The sequence below is a fragment of the Mirounga angustirostris genome, unplaced genomic scaffold (genome assembly GCF_029215605.1).
Source record: "Mirounga angustirostris isolate CCGP_5_RB_7025 unplaced genomic scaffold, mMirAng1.0.hap1 SCAF_12, whole genome shotgun sequence".
In the NCBI taxonomy this organism is placed as follows: domain Eukaryota; kingdom Metazoa; phylum Chordata; class Mammalia; order Carnivora; family Phocidae; genus Mirounga; species Mirounga angustirostris.
In genome coordinates, this window is record NW_026991720.1 from 77,650,278 (window position 1) to 77,664,467 (window position 14,190).

Below are 14,190 nucleotides of genomic sequence, written 5' to 3' on the forward strand. Positions count from 1 at the left end.
TGCCTCTTACTAGCTATGTGCTGCTGAACAAGATAGTTAACCCCTTCTGTCCTCAATATTCCACTTGTGAAGCTGGAATTCTTAAAGTAGCTATAGCTTTAGGCTTATGGTGAGGATTCAATGAGACAATGTACATAAATTTCCTGGGCCCACAGTACCTAATGGCAGGGACTATTCCTGTTAGCGTGAAAGTGCATTTACTTAAAACTATGAAATAGCCATTGTCAATCATGCTATTTAAATTACTACCACTGTTTGTTTGTTTTTTTTTTTTAATAAGGTGGTCATTACTATTGGTTCTGTTCAGAAGAAACAAATCTGAAATGACAACACAGTACAACAAACAATCCAATTCCCTCTATCCCTTTTGCTTCATTGCTTACTTTCTAGATAAGTAGCACTGAATGTTCCTTTCTCATTATGCATGTGTTCTGATACAACTTGGTAGATACACTGTCTAGAGAAAATATCTGAAATGCTAGATTTCTCTAACTAGTGCATATGCAGGGTGAGTCATCAGCCTTTCTGCTGGGTGGTAGTGTTGTCATTGTTATGAAACACTCAAACTCATGGGGCCATATTCATTATACATTCATATTTTTCTTGGAAAGTTCAACTTAAGATGTTATTTTTTCCTGAATATTAAAAGTCTGCCAATGTCATTCTGTCTGTGGCCACTATTATAAAAATAGATATTTCAGCCAAAATAACTATGTGGTTTTAATGTGTACAGTGTTTTCATAATAGTGAAAATACTACAACAGGGTTTTTTTTGGTTGTTGGGTTTTTTTTTGTTTTGTTTTTTGGGATTTTTTTGCCCACATGTATCAACAGCTCTGTAAATGGACTGTCTGCCTTAGCACGCTTTTATGTCTCTAAAATCACAAAATGTCACAAGGCCTATTTTGGTTTAGTTGAAGATGTGTGAGTAAATAAACCACAATAGTAATGAAAGTGTAATTATTTTAGTAAATTCATTTCTTTTTTTTTTTAAGCAATCTTTACACCCAACGTGGGGCTCAAACTCATGAACCTGAGATCAAGTCACATGCTCAATGGACTGAGCCAGCCAGGCGCCCCATAAATTCATTTCTTAGATGAGGAAATTAGCTTATTAGGCTCAATAAATTTGTTATTAGCCTTAAGAAATGTGTGTGCTTGATGGTGATTTTGATAATGAGAGTGGTCCAGACTCAGTGAATTGATGGTTATATCACTACTTCCAATTGAAAAATTCATTCAGTATTATCATTACTACTTTGGGCAAACACAGACCAAAACATGGGAATTGAGCCTTGCCAGAAATAATATTTGCAAAAGAGTTAAGGAGCACAGCATGATGCACATGCTATATGCTCAATCAGTTTTTGTTGAATTAATGAGTTAGAATTTAGTTCTTATCTCCTATCTTCTTGCTGATTTGCTATTTTAAAAAATCTCACTTGTTTTAATATTTCTCATAACAGGAAGTTATATTCAAACTAGACACACATAATTTGGAGTCTGGCAGACTGAAATGTCCTTTTGATCCTCAGCAGCCTTTTGCCTCGGTAATGACAGGTAAGATCAATGGCCTTGCTTTTAGGTGGTTTTCTGAAAAGGTATGTGTAGACTAAACCACATTTTCTTATTGAGTTAAAGATTATTTGGGATTACTCTTTCACTAGCTATTTGATTATAGTATTTTAGTGCCAAATCTCTATATTTAGCAACCTTATCATCAGGGGAAGCCCGAGCAGATCCTTCATTTCTACACAGTTTTTTTATTATTATTATTTATATTTATTTATCTGAGAAAGAGAGAGTGAGAGCACAAGGAGGGGAAAGGGCAGAGGGAGAGGGACAAGCAGACTCCCCGATGAGCAGAGAGCCAGCCAGGGGTGATCCCAGGACCCCAAGATCATGACCTGAGCCGAAGGCAGATGCTTAACCAACTGAGCCACCCAGGTGCCCCTCTATACAGTTTTTAAATGAAGTTCTGGTTGAATTCTTTTTAATGCAAATGACACATAGTTACTTGTTCTATAATTTTATATTTAGTTGTCTCAGATTTTCTTATACTAAGCTATGCCCCTATTTGGCTTACTACAGAAGTTAAATTTAGCAATTCCTAAACATAATAGGTTACAAAATATGTTGAAGATTTGAGTGGAAGGATTAATAGTAAGATGTAGTGGATAAACTAATAAAACAAATGATAGAATACAGATAACATAGAATACAGATAATAGAATTTTATAACATCTTTTCCCCGCAATTTCACATTAACCTGATTGTAGTAATGGAAATTGTGAATTTTTTGCTGGCACATTCAGTCTTCTCTTGCTTTGTCTACATCTTAAATTCGCTTGTGAGGTGATTATCCTGTTTAAAGAAGGCAGTGCTGTGGGTCTGAAGTCTGTTCTGAGGAATGTTGGCCCGACCTCTGAATTTTAACCATTATAAGGACCCCTTTTGTCTTGGTTTGGTTCATGACTTTACTCTCTTTTTATTGAATTTGTCTATCAAATGTTTGAATAGACGATAAGAGTGAAGCACCATGACATTTTAATTTTCACTTAGTGAAAACTAGTGATCTTCCTTTGAAGTGAAAGCATGCGTGTTTTTGTGTGTTTTGAAAATTGTATGACTGATGTTCAGTCATTATCCTCAGAAAGGGAGTTAGATGATTTGGGATTCTGATCTGTCAAGTGGGGTTGACATATCCTTAATAAAAACAATGGACTATGGGCATCGGTGAGCCCTCTTACAAATCCCTAAGTGATTTAAATGCAAAGAAGACAGTTTTAAAGCCTGGATATACAGATACAGTTTTTAGGTTGAAACACACGTTTGTTTCCTTTCCATAGTTTTTTTTTTCAAACGAATAGTTTGTTTCCTTTACTCTTACCAAGTAAGAGTCTTTATTGATGTTGTTATTTTTCTTCTGTTTTTTAAAAATTTGCTCCACAAATGAAATATTGTCATTTACCATTTATTTTAGGGGATTGCTTTAAGAGAAGGAAGTGGTATCATATCTACATTTACTTTACCTAACTGGATTTCTCTCTTTTGTGTTTTGTTTTGTTTTGTTTACCTTTGGAAATTGACTCTTGCCATTATTTAGATTGGTTGACTCAAATAGTTCAGTAAAAGGTTATTCAGATGGATGTAATCAGAGGATTTAGAAAGTATTTCAATCACTTATAGAAAGTCAGAATTTTAAAGATAATATTTCTGAGGAAAATTGGATTTTAGTGATAAAACAGTGTCTTTCACTGATCTTATACTTAGCCATTTAAAAATCTAAATGCTCTATAGAGATTAGCCTTTTCTTTTTTTATTTTGGTCTATTACGTGTACTCAACATTATTGACTATAAAGATTTCTTGAAATAGAGGCTTAGCTTTCAAAGGGGCAATATATTCTACTGTAGGGACAACATTCTTGTCTCTCCCCCCTCCAAGTGCTGACTAGCATTAGGGAACACTGGCCCCCACTCCCCTTTCTCTCCCTCAATCCTTTTCTCTTCCCCTTCTTCCCTGATCTCTTCCTTCTCCCTCCCCTTCCTCTCATCCTTCTCTTTCCCTTCTTACACCTCCCCCCTTTCTCCTCTCCTTTCTCTTCTGCCCGACCCCCACCCTGCGTACCCCCCCCACTTCTCTCTTTCTGGTAAAACATGGATATGCATTTTACATAAATAACAGGACAAAGAAGTTCGGTATGCAGTAATAGCCACATCTTTCCCTTTTCAGGAATTCCTGTGTATCAGAACCATTAGAGATGTGATTAGCTACAAGGAATGCAACATGTTATAATTACCAAGAATGACTTCAGTGCTGAAAGCTCCCTTTCAGCAGAGGTTAGGCAGAGAAAAGTTGTGGTCATTGAGGTTGTATTGGTTAAGTAAATACTAATTACGCAATCCATTCCTCATTATGGCATTTACTTTTTAGTATTTTTTGTGCTGCTACAAAGACAAACTCTTAATTATGATGTGTCCTTGAGTTATTTGTGGGAGAGGGGAAAGGAGGAAGGGCTTATTCATAAGAGAAGCTAATGCATATGCAATTATGAATTCAGAAGACTTTGGCCATTTTTATCTTCAGGTCTCTAGCACCAGCATACCAAAGTTCATTGGGTTATCTTGTCTTCGACTCTACAAATTTTTCGAAATTTGAACGTGAAATTTATGAAACAGTATCTTCTCATGTTAAGCAAGAAACGTCTTTGGTTTCACGCAATGAAATTAGTATATTGCAAATAGTATCTGCTGCTGTATTCTTAGAAGTCCTGTGTATTCTCTTCTCCCTCTCAGATGAGTACCTCTATTCTGGAACAGCATCTGATTTCCTTGGCAAAGACACGGCATTCACGCGGTCCCTTGGGCCTACTCATGACCATCATTACATCAGAACCGACATTTCGGAGCATTACTGGCTCAATGGTTAGTGATTTTCTCTTTTCATTTTTTTGCCTTGGCTTTTGGATAGATAAGAAACTCATTATTACTCATTCAAATGTGTTTGGGAATAAGTGGTTTAGCTTAACATTATAAAATGCATTTGATTAATTCCCCACTAAGACAAATCTCCAGAGCCTGTTGTGTATATAATAATAATAGCTGACACTTCCTGAAAGTGTGCTATTGTCCTTGACGCTGTTCCATGCTCTAATTGATTTTTTAAATGTCCACAATGACATATGGGGTATGCATTATTATTATTATGTGCCTTTTTAAGATGAGTAAACAGAATGAAGTTGAGAAATTTGGTCAAGTTCTTATAACTTGTCAGTTGTAGACCCTGGGGTTCAAGTTGTCAATCTTTCTCCTGAAGTCTGTTTTTTAATGACTAATCCAAATACTGTCTAACAGCCTAACAACAAAGGGATAGGTTGTAATGCTAACTTCTTTTGTTGAAAGGTTATTTATACTTGGGTTGACATGTCCTTCTAAAATTTTAAGCATATTAATATTGACATAAGTTTATCTGATTACTTTTTTGTTTGGAGGTAATACAGTATTCTGAGTTTTAAAAAAGCCACTAATGAATTAATTGATTGATTAATTAATTTATGTTTGTTTATGTCCTCCTGCCTTATAGCAGATCAGGTTTTATCATGATAGTCTAATGTTTTCTAATTATCATAGGACTTTATTATAAAGCATGGCAGAATAACATAACATTGCCATTTAAGCAGACAAACAACATTTCTCTTTCCCACCATAAATACTGGGTTTTGGTGGAGGAGGCCTGGGTAGACATTTCCTCGGGGCTATCTCTCTATCTCTCAGTATCATTTAAGCGGTGACAACATAAACAAAAGGGAAAAATGCTTTAAAACATTTCTTTAGTCAGAACCTCCAGATCCATTTGTTTACACAACAATGGGATCTCCCTTGACCAAAAGAGAGCCTGTTACGGGGGAAGACAAATTTAGAAGATCTCCCAACTATGTGATTACTCATTAATTTCTCTACACTCAGACAAGGCAAGACTATCTTCTTGAGCATATTGAGGTTTTTGTGGAAATACTTGGTTTGAAAGTGAGTGCATGGATTTTACCAAATTACTTACCCATCTGTTTAGGTAGCAAGATATACTTATGGCTTTAAAATGAAGTATAGATTGTATTTCTTAATCTTGGGATGGCAAATGTCATCATATTGCCACTCTTTTCGGAGATTATTCTATTTATTCCTTAACTATGACATGTCCATTAAGAAGTCTGCTGCATTGCTGAATTAATAAATGTAGGAAATCTTTATTCAACTATTATTTGACTAGCATGTTTTTCTTAAATGCTGTGTGAAGAGAATTACAAAGTAGGAAGCCTTGCATTGGTTTAACATTTAATAACAACTTTTGAGGACCCTTGGCATACTGAATGCTGTTCTACTCATGGACTTGCAAAGATTACATGGGAGGGTTACTGAACTCAGGGGTGACTACCGGAAGCATTAGAAGAGAGTGGGAGTTGGGGCTAGAAAGGTATAAATATTATCCTGACATCATGGGAAAGTGAAGTATGGTTTAGTTCTTTTTTTTTTTTTCTTTAGGTATAATTGACACATAACATTATATTAGTTTCAAGGGTATAATATCATGATTCAATATTTGTATATATTGCAAAATGATCATAATAAGTCTAGTTAACATCTGTCACCATAAAGTTGGAAGTATTTTTGTGTGTGTGATGAGAACTTCTTCTTCTTTTTTTTTTTTTATTTATTTGACAGAGAGAGACACAGCGAGAGAGGGAACACAAGCAGGGGGAGTGGGAGAGGGAGAAGCAGGCTTCCCGCTGAGCAGGGAGCCTGATGCGGAGCTTGATCCCAGAACCCTGGGATCATGACCTGAGCCGAAGGCAGATGCTTAACGACTGAGCCACCCAGGTGCCCCGTGATGAGAACTTCTAAGATCTACTCTTAGCAACTTTCAAATGTGCCATACAGTATATTAACTGTAGTCACCATGCTGTACAATTACATCCCCATGACTTACTTATTTTATAACTGGAAGTTTGTACCTTTTCACCCCCTTCATCCATAACCTGATCTTAATTAGGGAATCGGATCTTTGTTTTTTATAAAGTAACTGACAGTAGTATGAAGAGAAGACTAAAAGAGAATGAGGATAGAGAAAGAAGCCATAGCAAAGAATCAGGAAAATGTGGTACAAGAACAAAGGTATTGGCAGTTGAGACGGATGTGAGAATATACAGCAACAAATATTTGAAATAGAAGATATTTGGGAATAGAAGAATTCAAGGATCTGAGGATGGAATTCAAGAGAACGTTTTAGATACCGAGAAAACTTTGTGATTAGAGAAGTCAGTGGAAAGGAAGAAAGCAGAAAGGATACACATTTGAAAAGTCTCAATGGACTGAATGCAGGCAAATGACTAAGAATTAGAACCAATGTTTATGGTTCTAAGACATTCAAGGCAGAATGCTTATTGATTAATGGCCAGGGGACCATAAAACCCGGTTTGCCCTGGACATTTCCAGTCTACCTCTAATGTTCTGTAGCTCTCAAAAGTGTCCTAGTTTAGACAAGAATCACAGCTCTGTTTCTGTGGAATTTAATTCCGTAGGTTTAAATCCTGAATATCACTTATTTGTGACCTTGGTCAAACCTTTCTGTGCGTCTACATTTTTTTGTAAAAAATTTGGCATAATAATAGTATTTATTCACAGGGTGTTCTAAGGATTAAATTAGATCATATAGGGAAGATCATATTGGGAAGCCTGATGGAAGACAATTTTAAGAGCAGTTCAGTTGTCAATGCTTTCATCACATCATTGTCCTTATTCTTGAAGGTGAAAAAGGCAGGAGGTGGGACTAAAACACCAAAGTCTCTGTGGTTCACTGGTATCTATTTAGCTATAACTATTGACCACCTTTTCTTTCTCTCTCTCTGCATTTCATAATTCTGTGAGTTCATTCACTCTCAGATTTCCAACTGTTTCCTGTGCTCCAGTATTTCCTGAAACTACATTTCCAAGCCTTTTTTCCTGCAACTCAGAGCCCTTAAGAATATTTATTTGGGTGTCTTACATTTTCATCCCAGATCACAAGAAAGAAGCTGATTGTTTTGTATGCAAGTAAAGATATCTAAGCCTTCACCCTGATTGTGCCACTAAGGTGCTTTGATTTTTTTTTTTACAAGTTGTTTAAGTTGTGATCCTTTGCTTGAGTTTCTTTAAATATATGCAGATACAGATATAGTTAGAGATACATAAAAGACTAATTGGATCTAAAAATCTAAAATCTAAAATTATCTTGTTTTCCCTTTCTAACCTGCCCTTCATTGCCAGTTTCCTGAGTTCTATCTATCTTAACTTTCTAAACATTATTCACCCAGTTACCTTGAAGTTATCTTGGATTCCTTCCTCTCCCCCACCCCCTTTATCTTATCTGTCACTAGGGGCTTTTACTTCCGTCAAAATATCTATCGACCTTGTTGTTTCCATGGCCATCTTTCTATAGGTCTTCATCACTTGATCTCTGGGTTCTTGCCACTATTTTATTGTTTGTTAATTCATTTTCCTATCGCTGATCTCTTCTGCTTCAAATTTATTTTATATAGCGTCCACACGGGTCACTATTTTAGGCACTTTTAAAGTATTATTTTATTTACTGATATAATCCTGAGAGAATTACTATTCCCACTTTACATTTGGGGGCTAGATTAAAAGTCAGATATATTGTTTATAGATAGCTAGTAGATGGGAGACTGAGACTCAGGGATGTCTTTCTTGCTCTAGACACTTTTTTCTTGACATTTTATGATGTATTTTATGATCAACCTAAATTCTGCTCTTCTGACTGCACATTCCCTGCTTTTGGGGGCTCATTTATAGACAGAGGCCATGCCTAAATGCTATGTTGTGCAATAGCAAACTGAGGATGTGGGTTTGGTCGTAGGCACTAGAGCCCAGAGAGAACGTGTGGTTAGGTAAGTGATGTGGAAGACCTCGGCAGAATCTCTGAATTCAGGGTTAGTGCAACCATCAGATCAGATGTTTGCTGATGGACAGGTAGGCCGGAATTAGAAGAACACGATGCTTCAGGAGACCCATTCAGCCGAGGAGCTTCTCAGCCCATGGAAACTAGGGCACAGCAAGGGAGAAATTATAGAAACTATATGAGATTCTTGTAATGAGGAAGTACTTGATTGGCTAAGGCAAAAGATTGACTTGCTTAGGGAGCATTTCTGTTTTCCATTCTGAGAAGTGGCCATTTTCCAGATAGAATCAACCTGGGGTCCAAAGACAGAGGTCAGTGGATCATCTGGCTGGAGTCGGGAATGCGTGGAAACAAAATACAGTGATAGAGGAACTGTGAAGATTACTGCGAATAAGGTTATCATAGACATGATCTTATTCAACTTTATATTCCATAAATTAAGACGGCATGAAGAAGGTGTGTCCAGGTCTGTTAGCCCCCAAGCCTGTCATTCCATTCCAGTACCAAACTTCTGAGGGCAATAGTGTCTCCTGTCTCCGGAATCTCAAGTTTGACTGCCCTTTTGGTGACAGTTATGGGAATAGAGGCTGTTTTTGCCTTAACACTGGACCTGATGTAGCAGTTACTGACAGGCTATTTGCTCGAAAGCGGCACTAATATAGTAGACGCTAGCCACATGTACATTTAAATTGATTAAAATTAAATGCATTTAAAATTTGGTTCCTTAGTCATACTGGACATAGTTCAAGTGCTCAGTAGCCGCATGGGCTAAGGACTATTGAACAGCACAGATATAAAACATGTCCATCATCACAGGGTTTTCTATTAGGCCCTGCTGGTCTAAAGTGTACTTATTTATTAATTATGTGCGGTAGCTCACAATCAAATAATGCAACACAAGTCTAAATTTTCTTTACTGTTCACTTAGCATCTAGATGTGAAACTCACACCTCAGTTTCATAAAATTGTTGCCAGGTTGAAAGAACTGACAGGGCACCTGGGTGGCTCAGTCATTAAGCGTCTGCCTTCGGCTCAGGTCCTGATCCCGGGGTCCTGGGATCGAGCCCCGCATCGGGCTCCCTGCTTGGCGGGAAGCCTGCTTCTCCCTCTCCACTCCCCCTGCTTGTGTTCCCTCTCTCGCTGTGTCTCTTTCTGTCAAATAAATAAATAAAATCTTTAAAAAAAAGGTGGGGGGCGCCTGGGTGGCTCAGTCCTTGGGCGTCTGCCTTCGGCTCAGGTCCTGATCCCAGGGTCCTGGGATTGAGCCCCGCATCGGGCTCCCTGCTCAGCGGGGAGTCTGCTTCTTCCATTCCCGCTCCCCCTACTTGTGTTCCCTCTCTTGCTGTGTCTCTGTCAAATAAATAAATAAAATCTCAAAAAAAAAAGAGGAAGAACTGACATATTTGATATTTCAGATGATGGAGTCGATGTCAATGTCTAATCAGTTTCTTCTATATATTGTAACATCATAGTGTTATTTATTTCTGGTTAGACAAGTTTCAAAGTTTTTTCCTGTTAAATTTTGCTCTCTATACTTTCACTTTTAGTTTAAAATCCTATTTTTTACATGTTTGTGATTAAATCTTATAAATGTAAATTGATATTACATTTAGAATAAGTGAAATACAGAATTAAATTAAATTTGCAATTGAGTGTGTTTAAATAATTAACCTTTTAAAAAATACGATCTTATGTGAATCTTTTTTAGGTCCATAAATTCCTTGATGCTTGTATGTATGCCATATTTTGTTCTTTGCCCTGCCTGGAATTAGCCAGAGCAAGATCAGCTATCCTCTTCACTTACGAGTCCAAGAATCCTTGTCAGAATTTCTCAGGACTTTATCTAATCCAGGTTCAGTAGCCTCAAGAAGTATGAATCCCGACTCCTTCTTTGAGAGACTAATCCTGTTAAATACCTCACCAGGAGGATGGAAAATTGCAAAGATGCGGTACCACGGGCAGTTCTGGATGAAGTCTTAGATGGTCCCACACTTCTCTTTTTCACTTTTCTTTATCAACTTAATCTTAGAACCATCCGGAAATAGGAATGTAGGTAGAAGTCAGAGTGGTTACTCAAATACAGTGGAGTTTTTGTGAGAATTTTAGGATAAAGCTTAGAAGTATGACCATTTGGAAGATGAAAACAAACAATGATGTTTCAAATGCATATGTTTTTTGTTTTCTTTCCTGGAGTAGATGAGCACTTTTGTTTTAAATTTTTATTTTTAACATATGGAGGCAGTTTTCATTTGAAGTTTCTCCTGGTAAGTTCTGTTGTCTCCAAATTCTCTTTCTACTCGAAAGGGTAACATTTTTAAAAAGTGGTAGCGAGAAGATATTGCAAGAAGAAGTGAACGAAAGTAAGGAAGTCACTATTTGCTAAATCATGGTGTAGGTGTGCTCATCCGGGTGCAAAGAGGTTCATGATGCATATTGCAGGCTCTGTGGGCTGATGCCGTTTTCATTAGGCAGCGCCTCTTAGTGTCATGCTAATAGCTCATTTGTGAAAATGCATGATTTCAAACTCTATCCCTATTAGAGCATGTCTTTTAAATGCTGAAGGAGAAATATGTGCTATTATAATAAAGCCCAGGTGTCTGTTGTTATGATTTTAAATTATTTAGTGCAACAATTGTTCATGTCATACACTGATTAAATGATAACTATTTTTACTCAAACTTGGCAGCAACTCAGGAAAGAGTTTCTACATTAAAGTATTAGCATCAATATTCTTCTCAGACAGGACCTCAGTTGAATCTGCAAGAAAGATATTTTGTATTCTTGAAATGTATTTATTTTTACCTCTTGAGTATGCTTATTATTTAAATCACACAATAGAGTACTATTTGATACTAACTCATTTTTCATAATTAGATTTCTTCCTATAATAAACATTTGGCTTAAAAAACCCTATCATTCAATTTTCTTATAGTACTCCAAAATGGTTGTCTTATAGTACTTAAAAGAGAACCAACATTTAAAACAGAATCTAATAAAATCAACAGTCGCTGAATATAAGTGATTGTTCATCTATGAGCATCTAGGCTCTGTTGATCATCTGTGTTATATATTAGTTGAAAGGTGAAAGAAATATAAATTGGGAAAGTATCTACTCTATTTTCTCCCACTGATGTCATAGATAAAATTCCTGGAATGTAGACTAGTGTCGTATTCTACCTTTGACCATTTCAAATGGTGATACCTGTACTTGGACAGTATTTTCAATATCCAAAGTAGGTTTTTCTGTGTATTTCTGCAATAGGATAATAGGAATTGTCATATTTATTTGGACTCCTTGCAGACCATCTACATTCTGTGTTGTCGTGGAATTGATTTTTTTTTTGTTGAACTCGGTAAACAAGTGAAAACCTAACAGTTGGCTCCTCTGGACCACTTCACCCATCTGAGTATCTGAGGAAAGCTTTACAAGCCACTCTGTCTCTCACCCTTGAATTCCTTTTATCTGTAATGATTATCAGTTTCACATCACTGAATTCTCATGTCCTCTCTAGAGAGAGAAGACTAAATTTTGTACCACAATGTTATTTTTTAAATTATAAATTCAACTCAGTCATTAAAGTGATAGGATTTAAATGTTACAAGGGTGACATGCTTCATGTAGAGCTTTTATTTAAATTATATCTGAGGGCTATGATAAATTCTACTTGTGTGAACCCCCTTTTTAAGTTCAAATATTTGTTAAGATAAAACAAGCCAATCATATTCCTATAACTTATGTATATTTTCAGTTTTATCCCTTTTGTGTCCTACTCCTACTCAGGAGGGGTAGAGGGAGAGGGAGAGAATCCTTAAGCAGACTCCCTGCTGAGTATAGAGGCCATTTTGGGGCTCAATTACAGGACCCTGAGATCATGAGCCAAAATTAAGAGTCGGACGCTTGACAGAATGAGCCACCCAGGCGCCCCAAAACCCTACATGGTTTTCTTTCTTTTTTTTTAAGTTTTTATTTATTTATTTGAGAAAGCGTGAGCGAGAGAGAGTGCACAAGCAGGGGAAGGGGCAAGGGAGAAGGAGAAGCAGATTCCCTGCTGAGCGTAGAACCAGACTCGGGGCTCGATCCCAGGATTCCAGGATCATGACCTGAGCGGAAGGCAGACTCTTAACCAACTGAGCCACCCAGGCACCTCCCAAAACCCTACATGGTTTTCTAAATTTTTTTTTTTAATGTAACCTAGGACTATATCAAAGTGAGATTATCAAGAGCATAAGAATCTGTTGGAGTTCTGAACTTCAGGGAAAGAACAGGGAACTAATAAAGAACAAAGGGGAGAAAGTTCATGCACATAATTCCCCCTCACTTTTCCTCTCAGTTTCCCATTTAAGCAGAGAAGAAATTGGATAAGAGACCCTGGTTGACCCAGCCTGGCTGGGATAATGAAGACTGAACTACCTATCACTTTGGAATCAAACATTAACTTTTGTTTATTGAAGAAAGCTATTAGGAAGTCCTGTTTACTGGGCTATTGACCTACTGCTCTACTTTAGCAGGGGGATGATTTTCAGGACTCCTGGGGTACATGACAATAAGGCAATATTGATCTTTTTCACCTACCTCTTAACTCTCTGTTTTGTTTTTGTTATGGTGCTGGTGACTGTGGTTTGAAACTTTTTTTGTCTTCTCTTGTTTCCTGCTTCTACTTCCTAAAGATGGCTCTGTGCTTCCCTCCAGGCATCTCATATTTTCTACTTCATTGGGGTTCTTCCTTCTTTCTGCAATAACCACTGTCTCTAGTTTGCCTTAATCAAAAGAATTATTTCCGAATTAGTATCACCTCATTACAGATCTGTTACCTGGTTCATTCACAATTCTATAAAACCCAAACTTAAAAAGGCCCAATACTTTTTAAAGAGGGAATTAGTAACCCAAACTGGCTTGTCATTGGTGCAGTGCAAAGGGGTTAGTTGAGTTGCTAATATTTTTTTCATTTGACATGTATTATGGGCATCTTTCCATGCCAGTACATTTGGAACTGTGTTCTTCGTTTTTATCAGCTGTTTATCACCTGTTATTCGATCAAGTGTGTGGATGTGCTAAATTTTCCATCATTCTCTTGTTAGTGGTCGTAATAATGATTATCATCCTGAAGATTTATTTAATGATAAATAACATTGAACACTTACTATGTGTCAGGCACTACCAGTTGCCAAGTTCTTTACACATATTAATTCACTTGGTTATCATATCAGTTATCCTAGTAGGTAGATGATTGGTAGCCTCATATTAGGCATGAGAAAATTGAGGCATAGAGAAGGCAAAATTCACGTAAGGTCACCCTTGTAGTAAGTGGGAGAGATAGGATATATACCTGCAAAGACTGTCTCCAGAGCCTTCACTGGAGTCAACCCAAGCTCTGTTAATTAGTTGTTTTAATTTCCTTCTTCCCTTTAGCAATTACACAAAATGCAGCAAATAACATATCAAAATTTGGGATATGTTTATAGTTTTCCCTAAGCTCTTCATTCTATACATTGTGATTTAAAAAACAGTGACTCCATCAAATAAAAGGAAAATATAAAATCATAGATTCTCCAGGTTTGAAAGTACTTTCTAAGTAATTTGGTTGAGTTGTAACAATTGTGAATATCAGCCAGTAATGTTCTCACTGGGTCTCTGAAGTTCCTAGAGAACTTGTTCGAGACTTCTGCATGCTAATACATGTTTCTACCTCGTGTCATATTTATTTGTGTATGTCTCATTTCACACATTCAATTAATG

The 14,190-nt window shown here is 36.9% G+C and overlaps 1 protein-coding gene across 4 annotated transcripts in view; it reads left to right on the forward strand.

Moving 5' to 3' along the window:
- Positions 1–14,190, forward strand: part of SEMA3D (semaphorin 3D) — a 271,318-nt gene that overhangs the window by 124,664 nt on the left and 132,464 nt on the right. For all 4 annotated transcript variants that reach the window (XM_064575343.1, XM_064575344.1, XM_064575342.1 and 1 more), the window contains 2 exons: positions 1,467–1,560; positions 4,298–4,426. In XM_064575343.1, coding sequence (XP_064431413.1) covers positions 1,467–1,560; positions 4,298–4,426 — 223 coding nt within the window. The remainder of the gene's footprint in view (positions 1–1,466; positions 1,561–4,297; positions 4,427–14,190) is intronic.